Source organism: Camelus dromedarius, chromosome 10 (assembly GCF_036321535.1).
Source record: "Camelus dromedarius isolate mCamDro1 chromosome 10, mCamDro1.pat, whole genome shotgun sequence".
Lineage (NCBI taxonomy): Eukaryota > Metazoa > Chordata > Mammalia > Artiodactyla > Camelidae > Camelus > Camelus dromedarius.
The window spans coordinates 71,426,801-71,446,523 of NC_087445.1; the positions used below are offsets into that span (position 1 = coordinate 71,426,801).

Here is a 19,723-nt window from a genome sequence, read left to right on the forward strand (position 1 = left end):
GGGAAAGGAAGTGGATTAGGGCTCGTAGGATAGAGGAAAGAAAGGGTTTTAATTTTTGTGGAATTTCACTTTTTCAACCAGCTTATATCTATATTTGAAATTCAAAATTTTTAGTTTTTTTTAAATCCATCTTCTTTATTGCCAGTGTTCTTTCAGCAATTTAACCTAGAATGTGAAGGAAAGTCAATTTAAATGCATTCACTGGAGGGAGGATATATCTCAGTGGTAGAGCACATGCTTAGCATGCACAAGGTCCTGGGTTCAATCCCCAGTACCTCCATTAGGAAAATAAAAATTTTTTTAAAAATGCATTCACTTGTTAATTGAACTCACCCTAGAAGAGACTCTGAAAAATTCCAGGCATTATATAAAACTGTGTATCTCATCTGTGGTCTGAGTGCTTGTGTTAAGTGGATTCCCTGCTTAAAGTCCAATCTTATTGAACATTCAGATAAAATGAGGGTGTTATACATGGATTTTGACTAAATTCTCCTCAAAATATTCTGACCAGGTAGTCTTCCTCCTTCACATCCCACAAATATAAATGCAGTTAAAACAACAACAACAACAACTAAGGGAGGCAACAAGGAGCTTTTGTGGGCTTTGGAATTTGATGCAGAAATGATTCAGGATTTCTCAGTCTCAGGACTCATTCAACACTGTGGGCATGTTCAGGCAAGTCTGCAGCATAGAATTTAAGTTCATTACTCCATAATGCATTTTAGCAAATGATTACTTAAAAGGGATAAAATTAATGTGGGTGTTTGCAATGTTAAACATGGGTTTTCTTGAAAATGTGCTCATTAGAATATTTCCTCCTAACTTTCTTATTGATGTCAAATATTATTGTGTCATTGTCACCTTGAAGTGCTGTAGGAAGTTTCTGTATCTTTGAAATCCTCCGTAAAAAGAAGTCATACTTAAAATAGTTAGGATTTATTGCAAATTTGAAATCACAGTTGGGTACTACTACACTCACTCCAGGACTAAAATTTTAAAAACTGGAATGCTAAGAGTTGGTCAGAGGAGTGGAGCAATGAGAACTCTTCTATCTATTCTAATGGTGTAAATTGGTGCACTCCCTTCGGGAAACTGTTGGCAGTAACTACTCAGACTGAACATCTGATCCTCTGTGTCCCAGGATGTACATCCAACAGAAGTGCGTGCTTATGTCCACCAAAAGGCAGACACAAGAGTGCTCATCATGGCTTTATTCCTAATAACCAAAAGCTGGGAACAATCCATATGTCCAGCAACTGAAGAGTGAATACATAAATTTTGGAGTTCATACATGGACTGCTCCCTGGCAGCAGGGCAGAGTGAACAACCACTTCCCCAATAACATGGATGAGTGTCGCAGACATAATGTCAAAGGGAAAAAGCCTGACTCAAACGAATACACATGATATGATTTGATTTCTGTGAAGTTCAAGAGTAGGTAAAACTAATCCATGGTGATAGAAATCAGGATAGTGGTTACCTCTCAGAGTGTGATTGAGTATATTGACTAGGAAAACGCAGGAAGTAGACGCCTGGGGTACTGAAGAGCTCTTCTTTCTTGATCCAGGTAGTGGTTACAAGGGTATATACGTGTTTAAAAATCATTTCACTCTGCACTTAAGATTTGTGCCCTTTACTGTCTGCTTCTACTGTGTATCATCAGAAATTGGAACTCATTTCCAGAGTCCTTCTGGGGCCCTGGGCAGAGGGGGTTTTTTTGGTTTGTTTTTTGGGTTTTTTGTGTTTTGGTTTTTTTTGCTTAGTCTCCATTTCTTTTGTCAGTTCCTGCAGATATTCTTGTCTTTACACTTCCTCATATGTGCTTTTAACAAGGGACGGGAAGTGTCTTGCTCTGCGAGACTCACAACTTTTTTGGTGTTGGGTTTTTCCCCCAGTTTGGTTAAGTATTCAGTGAAGATGAAAGTTAAATAGACAGCTTTTTGATCATTAAAAAAAGAACTCATAATTGACAGTTTGTACTCAATAGAGGTATGGGGCATGCCGCTGTCCAGAGTCCCATCTCTCACTCCCAGATGCTGTGCTGTGTCCTCCCACCCTGGACTATTCCATTCTGCAGATGCCAGTGTTCAGAGTTGTGGGGAGGGAGGCAGCGGACTCGAGACAATCAGAAAGTCTAAAGTACGGCGGTCATTTTCTATGCCTTTGAACCCTCTTCTCAGAATGATGTTTTTATTTTAATTTTTTATAAATTTGGTTTATTTATTTATTTTTTAATGGAATACTGTGGATTGAACCCAGGACTATGTGCATGCTAAGCAGGCAGTCTACCACTGAGCTGTACCCTCCCCACCTCAGAATGATGTCTTTAAATGTGTAAAACAAAATACATAGATTTACAAAGGAAAACAGTTGTATTGAAATAGTTTATCAAAATGATGTTTAAACCTAATTTATGATACTGTAATATACATGCTTTTTTATTAATACATTAACAAATCCAGCAGCAGGTTTCATAACTACTGTAATTTTGAGAAGTGAAGAGTATAAACAATATTTCAAGATATCTGCAATCACTATAACGAGTTCCAGCAGTATCTATGGTTTTGTGTGTGTGTGACATGATTATCAGAGCATCAGAGCTGTTCATTCTACTGCAGTTTTTTTTGCATGCATTCATAATTAACTGAAATGCTAAATTTTAGTTAGAAGCTAGGGAAAATAAAGATTTTTCTTTCCCCATCCAAGTTCATGCCCACTCTGTCTTCTTTTAGAACCCCTGGTATGGAGCGTTGATTTTCGAAGTTCAGAAATCATCAGAAATCACCTGGGATGCTAGTTAAAACAGATTCTAGGGGCCTAACCACAGAGATTATGAGGAGGAGGTCTAGAATGGGCCCAAGGATGCCCATTTTAACAGGTTTAGAAGCACTAGCTAAGATCTGGGGGAAAGTATATAGCTCAGTGGTAGAGTACATGCTTACCATGCACAGGGTCCTGGGTTCAATCCCTAGTACCTCTGTTAAAAAATAATTAAATAAGCCTTATTACTTCCCACCCCAACCAAAAATCAACAGAAATAAACAATCCTTTTTTTTTTTTAACTTAAAAAAAATAAGAGTCTCCTCCCCAGGCTCTGCTGATGCTCTGTAGGATCCAGGATCTTGAGATCATGACACCAACCAGTTGAGTCTGACTGCATAAGGCCAGTGTAAGGCTGGCTGCCGTGGCTGAACCCCGCCCATGTCTTGGTAAGGTGATGCCTGAGGCTGGCGCTGGACCCCAGGGAAATGTCACAGCTGCGTGCTACGTGTTGGCACAGTGGAAAGAACTGTGGACCAAGAGTACTGTGAGTTTATGGATATAAAGCAAATAGCTGTTGACAATGAATCAGACAGAAATTCTACAAGGAATAAAATCCAATTATATGCTCTTCTTAAGTCATCCCAAAAGGTCAAAACTAAGAGGTAACATGTTGAACGAGTGATCAACGTTAACATCACCAATGAGGCACAGATGGACATCTTGAAATATAAGTTAAGGACAATCCTCACTTATGTAGTTTTCTGACCAGGCACACATCACCTGAGTTTAATCGTGGAGAAACATCAGACAAACCCCAAATGAGGACTTCTTTATTTTAAAAAAGGGGTGTGTGTGCTGCATTCTTCAGAAATGTCAGTGTCATAAAAGACAAAGTAAGCCTGTGGAAATGTTCCAGATTAAAGGAATCTAAAGAGACATCACAACTAAATGATCCTGTGTTGAAGGGGGAGAAATGCCTTAAGCAACATTATTGAGTCAATTAACAAAACTGGAATACAGATGCTAGATTAAAGTATTGTATCAAAGTTAAACTTACAAACGTTGACAAAGCTGTATGGTGGTTATGTAAGAAGATATTCCTATTCTTGGAAATACACATTGAAGTATTTAGGAATAAAGGGCTATTATTTATGCAACTTAGTCTTAAATGATTCAGAAAAAGTGTGTGTGTGTGTGTAAAGAGAGTAATGAACAAGTGAACAATGGGTTAAAATGTTAACAGCAGGTGAATCTGGTAAAGGATATTCAGATGCTTTTTGCACTCTTATTCTTGCAACTTTTATGTAAGTTTAAAATTACTGCCATATAAAAATTTATATATGTGAGTGTGTATGGATAGCTGATTTTTAAAAAGTCAAGCAAATCCAATAGAAGGACAATAATACTAAGAAATTTTAACCTACTTTTTACTCCTTGATAGATTAAAAAGGCAGAACATTAAATAAAGGGCTCAGAAGATGATGTAATGGTTAAAATTTTAAAAAAGGAAAAAAAAAATCTGGAATTGGAACTGATTTTAGTTTCAGCTTCACTGCTTATTATCTCTGCAACCTTAGGCAACATGCTTAATCTCTCTAATCCTCAATTTCCTCATCTGAAAGTAAGGGGATAAAATCGAATCCATCTCATGAGTTGATGTAGATACTATGGCAATGATGCATGTAAATGCTTGGCCTAGGACTCGGCACTTAGAGCTCTTCCAGTGAACATCAGTATTTCCAGAGCAATGAGAAAGACAGACAGCATCCTAATTCACTTTATAAAGTAATGTAACCCTGAAAGCATGACCGAAATACCTACAGAAAAGAAACTTAAAACTTCATCTCACTATAAATATGATACATAAGTCATTCTTTAAAAGCCAGCAGTATATCAAAAGAATACCTAGCAGAGTGTATTCCAGAAATCTAAGAACCATTCAGCATCAGAAGGGCCATTAGTATAATTCATTACATTACTCTGAGTTTCCCCATTTAACCTATTCACTCAATAGTTGCCAAAAAAAAGCTTTCAGTAAAATTCAATATTCGTTTCTGAGAAAGCCCCTTTATAAACTCAGAATTGAAAGGGGTGTCTTCCGCATGATAAAGAAACTGATCACAAACATCTATCCGATCACTAGAGGTCTGTCAGAATCAGAAAAGTATGTTCCATTAGTCTGTCTTACACATGTGGCACAACGTCAGTGGAGTTTCAAACTCTATATTCAGTATGACTCCATTTTGGTAAGAAAAGTATACATGTACATGTGGGAAAAAATTAGAGGACACCATATCAAATCATTAATAATGATTATCTTTGAATGGAGGATTCAGATTATTGATTATGTTTATCCATATTTTTCACATCAATTGAGTTATTTATGATAAATTTCTAAAATTCTACAAAGAATATGAACCCAAATAAGAGGCTGCCGAGATGTATTCCAGGTGATATGTGCCTGTTACAGGGGTAATGAGCAGAAGGGTGTGCCTCTAGGGGGCACCAACTGCCAAATATTGTGAACACTTCGGACCAGAAAGTATCAAAACTTTAAACTCACGTTATACTCAAGTTAAAAATAGCTTAACTCACTGGTCCACTTGTTTTTTTTCCCTACACCGCAAGGACCTCCAGAACGCTTCTACGATGTGGATTCAGACTAGGTGTCTTTTCTAATGAGAACGTGTGGTTGCAGCCCTGTTTGTACACTTTCAACAGTGACTTTTCTGGTTCTTTGGCATCTGGTTCATTGCCATCTTGTTTATTTTCTGAATAAGCCTCTTAATGGCATAACTTTGTTCCATTACAGAATGCAACTGCTCTGCCAGGTACTTGGCGAAGGACAGACGTGCACTTAGAGAATCCAGAATACCACACCAGATGGTATTTCAAGTATTTTTTAGGACAAGGTAACTATGCCATTACAGTGGTTGGGAAGGATATTCACAATGAAAATTAGTGTCAGTATAATTTCTGGTACCCTACAAGTGTGAAGCTATCGGTTAGGGACACTGAGTTCAGGACATTTCATTTTCAAGGTCAGTAGTAAGCTTTGTAGATTTGAAGATTTAATTCAGAGTCTCAGCCTTAGCAGTTTTTCTCGTAGTTTAAAATTTTTCATTTCTTTTTTAATTTTTAAATTTTTTATTTAGTTAGTTTTTGCCAGTTGTTTTTGTCCCTGGGGATTAAGAGGGGATTAGATAGTCTGAATGAGTGATTTGCGAGATGAGAAAAATTCACAGGGCACAGAGCAACTTTAGACTTAACAAGGGAACTACCCTGAACTAGTTGAACACGTAGGTCGAGGCAATGAGGGAGAGAAACAATTCCCTGAACTCCAGGGCCAGTGCAGAACAGAGAGGGATGACACCATAGGCTCTGGAGACCAGTATTCATTTATCACCTACCATGTGCCAGGCAATGGGCCCTGGCAAAGGCAGTTGTGATCCCTGCCCTCGTGGAGGCTACAGACTGGGTTTGAATCCTGGTTCTGCCGTTATCAACATAGGACCTTACACTAGTTACTCGCACTTCTCTGAGTCTAATTTCCTTATCTGTAAAGTGGAAGTATTACTACTACTTACCTAGGAGGTTTGAACAGTAGTGTCAGTGAGATACGCAGGAAGAGCACCAAGCCCGGTGCCTAGCACATACCAAGAGCTCTGTCACGAGTAGGGATGTACATTAAAGTGAAGGGCTCATGTGAACATACATGGAAAGGTGGGAAACAGGAGTGCGGTTGGCCACAGAAGGTAATGGGAATGGAAGAAAAATCACTACTGCAGGATTAGAAATGCATTAGATAAATTGCTTATCAGGCTAATGCACTCATTTATTTGTAGGAGATGTGATACTGGAGCTATAAAATGGGAGTGATCAGACCCAATGATGTCTTTTTAAAAATCTGACACTGTATTTTTCAATTATTTGGCAAGACATATCTCTTTATAAAGAAAGAAGATGGGGACATTTGCCATCTTCTCAAACACTTTAAAGCATAGCACCTGGAGTAGTGATGACTTTAGAGGAAAATGGTGCCGTCAAGTTGGATACCTCCACTGGCTTAAACAGTAAGGGATACAACGAGAAATCCAGAGGTAGGGAAGGCTCTGGGGTTGGTAGAATCAGAGGCTCAGTGATGTCATCCATACTGGCCCTCCTCAGGGTCACAAGATGGTTGCAGCAATTCCAGGCATCAGCTCTAGACACCACCATGTCCTGAGGAAAAAAGAAGGCCATCTTTAGGAGTGAGGAAGGCTTCCCAGAAACCCCTTGACACATTTCTTCTCCTGTCTCATTGGCCAGAATTGGGTCATATGCTCACTCCTGTGCCCATCCCTGGCAAGGAGAACAGGAGAGCATGCTTAGTTTAGAGTCACCAGGTTCTGTCTTGAGCTGGGCTGAAGATTACTGTCCCCTTATGCTGTGGGAAGGGCTCAGTACCTCCTTAAGTGCCCACTGCTACCAATGCCTGGAAGAGCCAGCTGCATTCTCCCTATTCTGAATCTACTTTTTTTCCAGTCCATCAGAACTATATCGGAAATGATGCAGAGAAGAGCCCCTTCTTCCTGTCGGTGACCCTCTCTGACCAAAACAATCAGCGTGTCCCTCAGTATCGTGCAATCCTTTGGAGGAAAACAGTAAGTATCTGACCTGCATCTGGAGTTTCACAGCCACTCCAGAGTTTAATCATTGTTACTGTCAGCCTTTGCCAATGAGATTTTTTTTTTTTTTTTGAGTTTGGATATTGAGGATTATCTGGCTCACAGATGAGACTTTCAAGCTCTTGAGTTTAACAGCAACTTTTCCTACATAAGCCACTAAACAGACATGTCCATTCCCCTCGGTCTTTGCCCTCTGGGAATACACAACTATATTAACCTTCACTGTTACTAATATGAAAGTGATAAGCTGGCTTACCTCCAGCTAAAAGAAAACAAAATTTAGTGAAAGAATATAATACTGTTACATGAACACAGCCCATGGGGTGCTCCTGTTTCCATGAGCCAGTCAGTCAACTGCTGAATCAGCTGTGCTTCTCGAATTTTTTGGAGGCTCAGCTCCTTTCACCAGTTGCACGAGGTAGAGAAGCAACTCCAAATTTAACAAGTACTTCCTGCCCACAGTGGGCTCTGAACACTTAGCTGGGGGCAGTGGGCTGAAAGCAAGCCCTTTCAGCTTGGGGACACAGGTCTTTCTTTAGCTCAGGAAAGTTTTCTTTTGTTATGTTCATAATTGTTGCTTCTTTTCCTGTTTTCTAAATTTTTTCTAGTAATTCTTTTATTTGACCTCTGTCTTTCATCTTTTACCTTTTCTCATTATCTTCTTCTCTTGGGTTTTTTTCTTTGTTCTTCAGAATGTTTTTAGAAACAATATGGACACTAAAAAGAGCAAAGGGTTTAGAGTTAAGCAAACTAGGGTCAAATCACATCTGTAACAAATTTATTTTGCGTGAAGTTGAGAAAATTGCTTATGACCTCTGAGCCTCCATTTTCTTCATTGTAAAATGGGGAAAGTTCTGGGCTGTGGCTCACAGGGTGATAAGCACTAATGAGACAACATTAAATGAGATCTTGTTTGAAATTTTACCCAGTGTCCCAAATCATCAAATCTTAAACTGTTTAGATGCCTAAAGGATAAAACATTTTATTCTTGAATTGGTGAATATAGTGTATAATTAAAAAGCAATAAAACAAACCAGGCTTAGAAAATGTTAGTCCTGTTGTGTGGTGGTTCCACTTGGTGGGTACATTTGTTGAAATCCAATATTTAAATAATTGCACGCTGATTTTTTATCTCAGCTACATAGTGTATCAAAATTGCCATGTAGATCTTTTTAGAAAAAGAATAATACAGAAATTTAAAAAAACAATAATTCTTCATTCACATACACACATTTGCATGCATGCATACGTATATAGCAATAAAATAGCAACTTCAAAAAGCCCAGAAAGATTATATATAAGATTTTTTTTAGGTTTCTTCTGTATACCACAGGGAACTATGTTCAGTATCTTATAATAACCTTTCATGAAAAAGAATATAAAAATGAATATATGTAGGTTTATGCATGACTGGGACATTTTGCTATATACCAGAAGTTGACACATTGTAACTGACTGTACTTCAATAAAATTTTTAAAACTTAAAAGAAAAAAAGCCCAGAAAGAATTTCCAGGAACCACTATGGAGTAAACTGTGGTTAGGAAGTTTTTGTGATGATTAAAAATAGTAACAGTAATAACAATATAATCTCATAGGTGTTATAACAGTTTAGGGAGCTTAAATGACATGGCCAAGGCCACATGCCAGTAGGTGGCAGACCAGGCAGAACCTAGGACTGGATGTGAGCTGTCACCACTGTACAGAATTAATTCCGTGTGTAATTCTTCAACTCACGCTGTCATTCTCCCTCTACTGTGAGCTCCATGAAAGTCAGGGGACAGAACGGCTTTGTTGTCAGTATCCCCACCAGGAAGCCCAGTGCCTGGCACATAAAAGGAGCTCAAAAAATATCTGTTGAATGAATTAATGAAATGACAAATAATTAATGAAGTCCAGCTTAACCGGTCTGAATTGAAGTCTGTTGCCTCTGTTTATCAACTTCTGTTTTCTCAAATTCACACAAAATGATTTGTTTGAGGATATTTGACCCCAGTTTGCTTAACTCCAAACCCTTTGTTCTTTCCAGTGTCGATATTGTCTCTAAAAAAATTCTCTGAGAAGCAAAGAAAAAAGAGAGAGTGAAGAGAAAGTTTCAGAAATTTTTCTTTCCTTAAGTAGGTTTAAGGTAAAAATCTGATATAAAATAGAGTTATATCTTAATTGTGAATTATTTCCTGCAGAAACGTTTTGGCACTTACCTCTCTCCCCAGGCCACTGCAGTTGGGGTCAGTCTTGCCATGAGCATGGCTGTTCTTGAAGCAGAGTTTATACATCAGTTTTAGAAGATGATGCTGGAGAAGCTGTGCCAGTTTTTCCCAAGCATGTGCATGAGAGTCTCTTCTTATTCACCTAACGAGAAGTGACAGTGTCCTCGTCCAAAGCTTCTTGTCTTCTGCACCAGGAAGGCTATTTTCTGCCTCCATTTTTTTTTTACTTATTTATTTTATGTTTACTAATTATAGTATTCCAGTCTCTTCTGGCTTAAATATTCTCTTTGGATGACTCTGTCTCTTTTGGACAAATAATCAGCCTTTCCAATTTCTGTCCCCTAACCCTGTTGCTCTTGAAGTTTACATTTGGGTGCATGAAGAGAGGTTTATGAGACTTCATGGTGGCAGGAGAAGAGGACTTTGGACCACATGGGGCCCCTCTGGCTTCTTTCTGGTTTCTGTTGTGGAGGAGCAACCATTGAGATGTAACTGGTCTCCTCCAGCTTTGGGGGGTCATTGGAAAACACTCTTTGACCTGATCCCAGGTCTCTGCCTGTTGCCCAGCCTCTCCGAAGCTCCACACTCCCTCGCTGGCATAGCCGCTGCAAGGCACGGGTCCGACTGAGGAGGCAGGAGCACTGCATCAGGTCTCTAATCTTGCTGACCATCCATGCTTGAAGCTACCGAGTTACCGCCCCTCACCGTGTTCAAACAGGTTCTACCTGGACTTCGGTATTCCTACGGAAGGCCAAGCCTGGGGAGTGAGCCCTAGTCCAGCTGCCTCCAGGTCTTACCTTGATGTGTTTGCAGCCTCCCCGCTCCCGCCCCCATCAAGGCCTGATCTTGGATGGAGGAATCAAAGGCCCCAGCATCTAACCCCTTTGTTTTCCCATTTTCCTCCTTCCTTCCTTCCACCAAGGTAGGGGTCAGTGTCACACTTCTGCTCCCTGCCTGGAATAGATTTTCTCAGTCACATACCTCCTTCCTTCAGGAAGTAACAAGTCACTTCACCTCCTCACCTGGGATAGCTACCAGGTACTCAGGGAGGAGGAGTGGTGCAAATGCAAGGGGAAATTTTGCTTATTTTAATTTCCAAAGATGTTGTCTGTTACATTATAAGTTGTGATAATAACTCTGAAGGAACTGAAGACAGAGCAACATGAGAGACCTGCCTGAGTAAGGTAGTCCAGGGGATCTTCCTGAGGAGGTGACATTTAAAGAGACCTGCAGGATGAAAGGGAACCTGCCTTCTAGACAAGGTAGAAGTTGAGCAAGAAGGTCAGGCTCAAGACCCTGTTCTAGATGGGTTGGCGTCCTGCACAGGTAACCGCAAGTGTGAGCTACACTGGGGCCGGTGAAAATGCAAGGCCGCAGAAATGACTCAGGTTCCAGTGCATGGGTTATGTGGATTTTAAAAATGCACATTCCTATCATATTACTTCTCTACACTTGGAAAATGTTTTAAATCTCCAAATGCAAACTACAAAAAAAAAAAAAAAAAAAAAAGCTCAACCTAATTTCCTTGGCTAGTAGAGAACCCATAAGAAGGGCTGTATCTAGCGCAACTTCCAACACTTAGCTGGAAGGATGTATCGTCACCAGCCTGGAGTGCAGGCCTCTCCAGGGCCAAACCCCCTTCTCACCGGGTTCAGATGGCATGTCTGCTCACCACAGCACCTAAGACACTGGGGCCCCGGCAGTGCAGACTTTGAAGAGTAATGCCTAAAGCCACAAATGCTGGGTAGGGGAATAGTGGAAGATGCTCTCAAGCCTGAGCAAAATTTTGGCCAGCATCAAATGCATTTATTTCATATACATGCCCCTTGAAGAAAAATGGCAAAGGCTGGACATGGATTTCTTTTAAATGACCAGGCAAGACTCTCTGAGATGGGAATTGCCAAACTTCTCAGTGATTTGCTGTTTTGACTTCGCAGGGTACCCAGAAAATATGCCTTCCCTACAGCCCCACAAAAACTCTCTCTGTGAAGTCCATCTTAAGGTGAGTACTAATGAATAGAAACCCAACACCAGGCACCCATAAATGGTGTTTTCCTGTGGTCATTCTGATGTCACCTTCCTATTTCCCTGGGCCTTGGCTGTGTACTAGACATTCTGCTAAGCATTTGACACGCATTCTCTCATTTAATCTTCACAGCAACCCCATAAGGGAGGCACTGTTATTACCCCCATTTTATAGATGAGGAAGTGGAGCCAAGATCACACAGCTTGTGAGCCATAGAACTGAGGCCCAAGTCCAGCTCCAGCTGATTCCGAGCTTTGCTCTCAGCATCGCCGTCCTGCATTCTGTGCCTGCTTCTTTTTTCCTGCATGCATGCATATGCCTTGGTTCTGTAAAGGAAATCAAGAAATATTTTTCCTTTCATTTTCCTGGTTTGAAATAGAAACTCAGACGTCAGCAAATGCTTCTCAGAGAAGAATGTGCTTATTCTTCACCAAACAGAAAGTTAAATGGATGGAACGTTAAACAGCGCTCAGCTGCGTCTCGGGCCCCCACCTTTCCACTCCCTCCCGTCTCCCCCACGCTCCAGGAGCCTCCTGTCAGGGATGCTGCCACTCAGATCAGCCTGTTGCTTTGTCACCAGCTCAGATACTACGTCGTAGTAACGGAAGCTTCTGTGTGTCAGGCGCTGTGCAAGTGCTTTACAAGCATTCTCTTAGGGAATCTTTAAACCAGCTCTGTAAAATGTATCTGTTATTATCTCCACTGCCCGTAGGAGGAAGCAGAGCCTCAGAGGTGAAGGGATTTGACAAAGATCTCATATCTGGTAAACCCCCGAGCTGGGGTTTAAACCTAGGTCCGTGTGACTCCTGGGCTTGGGCTGCTCACCACTAGGGCCATACTGTGTGAATCTGAAAGCTTATCTCGGTGCCCTGGTGATTTAGTCTCTGTTCTTCTGCAGCCAAGAGGTGGTAGGAGATGGTGTTTTTGATATTCCCACCTACGACTTTATACTTGCCAAAATGTCTCTTGGAGTGACAAACTTGACTGTCAGTTAAGGATTGTAATTGGCTAATGAAAGGGCACTGATATTAAGAAGTACAAAATTTTAAATCTCATTTTCAAGCTTGACTTGGTCTCCAAATTGCAGGCTTTCTCCTCTCTGCTCGGGGCCTCCTGACTTTTCTCCCGAGCAGTCTGAAGCCCGAGCTAACAGAGCATCACTGAAAAGGTTAACATTTTTGTTAAGCACAGAAGTATCTTTCTGCTTCTAAATCTTAACTTGCTTTGAGAGTAACACTTTGAATTATATTGGCTTAAATTTCTGTAAATCCTTTTTCACTTCTTCTAAAAAGAAGTTACTCCTTTCTTCTGTATATTTAAAGACTAGGGATTTCATTGAGTTGTAATTTCATGTAGTTATGTGAGTTGGCCTTCAATTCTCAGCCCACCACTCAAAGCCAGAGCAAGCTGCAGCAGGGAAGTATTTTTAAAGATACAGATTAAAGCTTCTCTGGTTGCTGCCAATAAAAGAAAAGATTTTATTTTCATTTGTTACAATCATAAACTTGAAAACTTAAAAGGAAATTAAAATATCAATACTATGGAGTCAGATAAGCCGGAGTTCAAATCTTGGCTCGACTACTTCAGAGCTTTGTTGTCCTGGATAGTTCTTTAACTTCTGAGCCTCAATTTCCTCATCCTTAAAATGGAGGTACAATAGTACTTACCTCATGGAGACTAAATGAGATAATCCATGTAAAGCATTTAGCAGGATGCTTGGTATAAATAGTCTATAAATATTAGCTATTATTTTTGCCTTGCATTTACAAATATGAGAACCCCTTGCTGAAAGGGGCCTTAGAGATCAAGTTCAATTTCCTTATTTTACCTCTAGAGGAGCCTTGGCTCAAAGAAATTCACACTGCTTTGTACTTTGCTTATCCAACGCAAAACATAGAAGAATAATCCTGTTAGGGACGGCTTTTTGCCCTAAGTGGCAGAGGAATTGCCAAATGAAGAAAGACATGTCAGGTCATCTTAATTACATTTCAATTTATCATTTATTGCTATGTAAGTGACAATGACTCACTTTTTTAGTAAATAAAAGTAAGAATCATGACGATTAGTCAAGGTTGCCTGAAACAGATGCTCTCAATTCCTCCCCCCATCTCTTACTCTGTGAGAGTGCTCAGGGGACAGCCAATGTGATTGGTACCCTCATATATTCATTCATTGATCACTCCCTTGGTGCTTTGTACCTCCTGTGGCCCTCCAAGGAATCCAGTGATGATCTTCTAGAAGAACTTACTTAGCTTTTCTGAAGAACTGAGACTGGCTCCACATTATTTAAGTTTCCACCACACTGTGGCTCTCTCTGTTCTGTTTCAGTGCCATGAATCTGGACAAATTTGAGAAAGGCCCCAGGGAAATTTTTCATCCTGAGATACAAAAGGTAACAGAAGCTTATGCTTTATAATTGTATAAATTTGATACAATGTTAGATTAGAACTGACCGATCATCAACGATTCTTAGCCTAGGATACCAACCAGAATCACCAGTGGAGCTTTGAATACTTCATCATGCAGACCTCCCACCTGAAATTCTGATGTGATCAGTCAAAGACAGAGGCTAGGAATTTGTAGTTTTCAGAAATTCAGGGGATAGAAAGTGTCCATAAAGCCGTCTGACTTCTTAGGACTTACTCTTAGGGGAAAGCAGTCTACCTTGGGAGAAAAAAAGTTTAGGATCATAATCCAGGTAATGATCTATCAGAAAAATGTCAGCCAAATTTTTGTCTTGCAGTTGCAATCAATTTTGCTTTGAAATTCTCCCCTTGAAACTGATAAACACAGACATCACTAATGGTGTGACAGTTATGCGTCACAGCTGAACATCAAGGAGTTGGTATGCCAGGGCAGGGTGACAGGGGAAGAGACTGGAGAGGCAGGTTGGATTCTATCCGGGAGGCAGCAGGGAACCAGTAGAATCTGTAAGCAGAGGAGCATCGTGCTTAAATCTGGTTTTTAGGGAAATGACTCAAACAGTGTGAGAAGGATAGATGAAAGATTGAGCAATCTTTGCTTGCATACCTTCTCAGCACAGTTAGCTTTTACAGTAAAGTTACTGGCTCTCAACTTAGCTTACCCCAAATATATAGAATTGTGAATTCCCCTATCTTTTATTTTAATTTAATTTTTTAAATAGTATTTGTACCCTGACTCAACCCCAGAAGGAACTGAGGCAAAAGTGGATGTGTTAGCTTAAACTTTAATCAACTTTAAGCCATAATATGCTTAAAAGTAATTCCCTGGAGCAAACTTAAAAACAAAGTAGAATTACACATATGCCAGGACCAGTCTGCCTTGATTACTTCATTTGTCCAGGTTATCAAACTTAATCCTTTCCTTCTTGGAACCTGGATGTGACCCCACAGTCAGACCCTGGGCCCTAAAACCCTTGGAGCCTCTCTGATGCTTCCTTCTGCATCTTGCTGCTGAGAAGATTCCCTCTGCGCAGAGAGTTCACCATTGCTCAGTCATCGTTATCTGCTTTCTCTCCCCAACAAAATTACAGAGGACAAGAAAACCAGATACAGCAACCTTCTGCCTATTTATAGCATAACTTGATGCTGGTTTTTTACCAAGCAAAAGGCACTTTCACTATCCCCACTTTTGTATTTCAACTTTCTTTTTCTTAACAAGGAGCTATTCATGAGCTTTCCCTCCATCCTCTGTGCACGTGAGGATGCATACGTGCACACGCAACTTACAAGCAGTGGTTCCACAGCTATCATCAGGTGTCTGTAGATTTCCCTAGGAAGCCTTGAGCGAAAGACTTCAGGTGTAGGGAAACAAGTTCTTAGAAATCACTGGATCTGAAAAGTAAACAGAAAATAAGCCAATTGCATTATAAAAAAAAGGCATCTTTCCACCAAGGGGAAGGTGGCTAATGCTATTTTAAAATGTTATTTGTCTGTTGCTGGCTGCTGTACTGTAGTAATGTTTTTCTCAGGTAAAATCTTTCTAGAAGCAGCATGTGATAAGCTAGCTTTAAATGGATAGAGAAACCTGACTGTCTGTGTGTTTCTTCCCACTTTGATGCATCTTCTTTGTTTCCGAATAGTTGTGGTATAATATGCCTTTCCTAAATGACCAGATATTTTATTAAAAAACCTGTAGAGCTAAATTTGAATTTTTTAAGCACTTTGAGGGAGGGAAAAAAGTGGTATAAATGTCAGTAGACTGAAGCTTGGCTTTCACAGAAAGTCAACATAAAATGATCACCATTAAGCACAGACATAACTTTTCGAACTTCATTTGACAGGACTTACTGGTTCTTGAAGAACAAGAGGTAAGTAATCTCATGAGTTGCTTGGTCCTACTGTGTTCTGCCTCCGTATTTGTAAATGAGCTTCTCCTGTACCAGGAACCCAACCTTTTCTCCAACTCAGACCTCTCCATGGATTTGCACAGCCAGAGTCTCTTATCACTTAAAGACTACACTGACATATTTTCTTGGGTATATTTCAGAATTTTCTATGCAGCTAGCTATAAAGATATAAAAACAATCAAGCAGCTTAAATATTCTGCTTGGAAATATTCAAGCCTTAATGGGTGAGTAATGAATTTTTCAAGATAGGGTACTTTATTAGCACGCTTGACTTAACAGAATGCCGTGTGATTTGCATGTTTCCATTCCCTGTTGTCTCACTTTAAAAAAATATGTTGGGTTTTCCAAGTACATAACTGACATAGAGAAATGTCCAAAATATTATCAATAGACACTTGAGTAAATAAATGAGAGTGTGTGTACACTGTGCATCTCAGTAAATGGCAGTAACATCCGTCGGTTGCTCAGGCCAAACTTGGAAACATCTTTAACACCTCTCTTTCTGTCACACCCCATATCTCATCCAACAGCACATTCTGTGGACACTGCTTTAAAATATACCCCTAAAAATAAAATAAAATAAAATAAAATATACCCTTAATTCAAACATTTCTCAGTGCTTCCACCACAACCACTCGAATTCATCGACACCGGACCCATCATCTTTTGCCTGGGCAATGCAGAATCTCCAGCTCTTCTTTCTGCTTCCTCGCTTACCCTCTGTTCTAGTTTTCATATCATACCCAAATAAATGGACCTTTTAGAACATATCAGGGGGAGGGTATAGTTCAGTGGTAGAGTACATGCCTAGCATGCACAAGGTACTGGGTTCAATCCCCAGTACCTCCATTAAAAATAAATAAATAAATAAACCTAATTACCTCCCCCAAAATAAAAAATAATAATAAAATTAAATTTAAAAAATTTTAAATGTCAGGTCAGGTCATCCCTATGCTCAGAACTTAGTGGCTTCCCATCCCACTCAAAGTGGAGTCCAGAGTCCTTACCATGGCCTGCGAGGGCCTGCACGATGTGGCCAGTGCCACGTCTCCAACCTCTGCTCCACGCTGACCATGTTGACTTGCTTATTCTTTCACCTTCTCGGGAAGCCTGCTGTTCCCACTGCAGGGAGGCTCTTCCCCAGATGACTCGTGGGTCACACCCTGACTTGATTAGCATCTCTGCTCAGAGAGGCTTGCCCTAGTCACCCTATCTAAAACAGCACACCCACTGCCCTTCTACTCTGCTTTGTTTATCTTTTTTTTTAATTTTTCAGTTTTATTAGGTAGAATTGTTAAAATTTGACTGCACATATACAATATATTGCATGTAAATACATATACACAATATACTGCACATATTTTTTAATTTACATATATGTGCTGTTCGTTGTTTCTAAGAACATTTAGAGCTTTAGCTTTTTATTTTTAAACTTAAATAGTTAATCAAAGGAATAAAGCCAACCACAAAATAAGAATTAATTCAAAAAGATATATATATATCCCGCTGTTAACAGCAACATTCTTTATAATTGCCAAGATATGGAAGCATCCTTGTTTATCTTCTTAACATATATATTTTCACTTATTTAGTTTTTGTCTGTTGCCTGCATTAAAATGTAAGCACCATGAAACCAGGGGCTTAGTTTTGTTCACTGCTGTATCCTCAGAGCCTCAAACAGTGCAGATAGAGAACACAGTAAATTTGTTAGTTGAATAAGTGAATTATGTATTGATTGAATGAATTATGAAATACCATGATGCCATTAAAAAGAATAAGATAGACCTTTATTTACTGGCATGGAAAGATTTCCATGACATAGTATTTACTGAAAACAAAAAAGTAGTTCACAGGGCAATACTTACAGCATAATCCCAGTTGTTTTTATGAACAAAGATTTCTATGTATATTCATTCATTCACTCATTGTGAATAATTCATTCAGCCACTTCATTGATTGACTCAACAAATGTTCCTGAGGTTTCACTGTGGGTGTACCATGTACTATTTGAGGTACTGGGGATACACTGATGAACAAGATGAGGTCCCTTCTTCATGGAGCCTGCAATCTAGATGAAGACAAACTAAGCAGGTAAACAAACAAATATAAATACAGTACTATCGACAGCCCCAAGAGCTGTGGAGAAAGTAAACAAGGTAAGAGACATGGGGTAAGGAGTAGGTTTTACACATTGACCAAACAGGGAAGGTTTCTCTGAGGCCAGGGCATCTCAGCTGATTCCTGAACTTGGTGATGCAAATGCAAGGAAGGTGGCTGAAAGGTTGTACCCCAGATTGTTGGCAGGAGTTGCTTTGGGCAGAGAGAAGGCAAAAGGAGACATCTGCATTTTCTTTTTTTGTTTTTATTTTTATTTATTTATTTGGGGGAGGGGAGGTTATTAGGTTTGTTTACTCATTTTTGGAGTACTGGGGATTGAACCCAGGACCTTGTGCATGCTAAGCATGTGCTCTACCACTTGAGCTATATCCTCCTCCCTTACATTTTCATCTATATATTATCCATGTATGAATCACGCATGTTGCTGAAGAATTCATGAACTCCATGTATAATTTGTAAAGGCAAAAAATAAAACTAATACACATTTCTGGCAAACATTTGAAAAAGTACAGAAATGCACAAAAGGTAAAAGGAGAATATCACCTATAATCTGGAGGAGAGGAAGTAATCCCCCAAGTAGCCATTCAGGTCACTGTGGTTTTCCTAAAGAGAAAACTAATACTGGTATAGTATCACATTTTGATATTTATGTTTGTTACATTTGGTGTAAGATTAGGATTATACTATATATAGTTTTTATGTCTCAAAATCACTCTAATCATTAATTCACAGATATTTACTGAGCACCCACAGAGTGCCTGCATGTGCCCATTGTGACAAACAATACAGTAATGTATAAGTAGAAAACATGAAAGCTCCCCCATTTTGCCACTTACACCCTCCCTTGAGGAACCCTTGTTCACTATTCGGTGTATTCCTCTCATAGTTTTCTTTAGATCTACCAAATTTTGAAAAATAAGTAGCTGATCTCTTTATTTCTCAATTTTGTTTCCTTACTAAGGGGATATTTGCTAGAGCAACAAAAACACTCGTTACAACGTATCTGAAGAGACATGAGCAATGGTCGCAGCCTTTCAGAGCTTCCCTGAGAGCTGTGTGGCCAAGGCACTCTTATTTGATCCTAACCCCTTCTTAGCTAGGAGCATTTATCCCAATTCCCCCCAAATATAGTGATAAACTATCAGCTGCAAAGTTAGGTAGGGAAAAAATTAATAAACAATACTAGTGATGTTCCTGAAAGGTTAGCTGTTTGGTAAAGTCTTGTTAGTGTCCTGAAACCCAGGGTTTATTTGTCCACTGTGTAGAGAGGGCCCCCCAGGAGAGAACATGGCTTCCCAAGCTGTAACACACATGGAGCTTTTAGAATACATTGCCTACGTCTCCATTTCCATTTGTGAAAGAGTCCACAAGATATCAGCCTAAGATTGTCGTGTTAAGTTTTGAACCACACTGAGCTTTCCTTTGCCAACTGGGCTCTGGAAGGCTGCTGATAGGTTGATCAGAAGACAGTGCCAGTCCTGTGAGTTCCTGTGGGCTATTTATTTTGAGCACCATTTTGCCACAGGATGGACCTGGTATCCTGCAGACACCATTAGTAATGAAATTTCAAGTGAACTCACATAAAAGCACAGCGTTTCCTCTGTAAGCTAT

The 19,723-nt window shown here is 39.8% G+C and overlaps 1 protein-coding gene across 5 annotated transcripts in view; it reads left to right on the forward strand.

Moving 5' to 3' along the window:
- GARNL3 (GTPase activating Rap/RanGAP domain like 3) overlaps nt 1-19,723 on the forward strand; it is a 138,697-nt gene that overhangs the window by 66,897 nt on the left and 52,077 nt on the right. For all 5 annotated transcript variants that reach the window (XR_010382808.1, XM_064490533.1, XM_064490534.1 and 2 more), the window contains 5 exons: nt 5,576-5,675; nt 7,288-7,406; nt 11,576-11,640; nt 13,993-14,056; nt 15,929-15,955. Coding sequence is in view for 4 of the 5 variants with exons in the window: in XM_064490533.1 (XP_064346603.1) it covers nt 5,576-5,675; nt 7,288-7,406; nt 11,576-11,640; nt 13,993-14,056; nt 15,929-15,955 (375 nt within the window). In the remaining variant the exon portion in view is untranslated. The remainder of the gene's footprint in view (nt 1-5,575; nt 5,676-7,287; nt 7,407-11,575; nt 11,641-13,992; nt 14,057-15,928; nt 15,956-19,723) is intronic.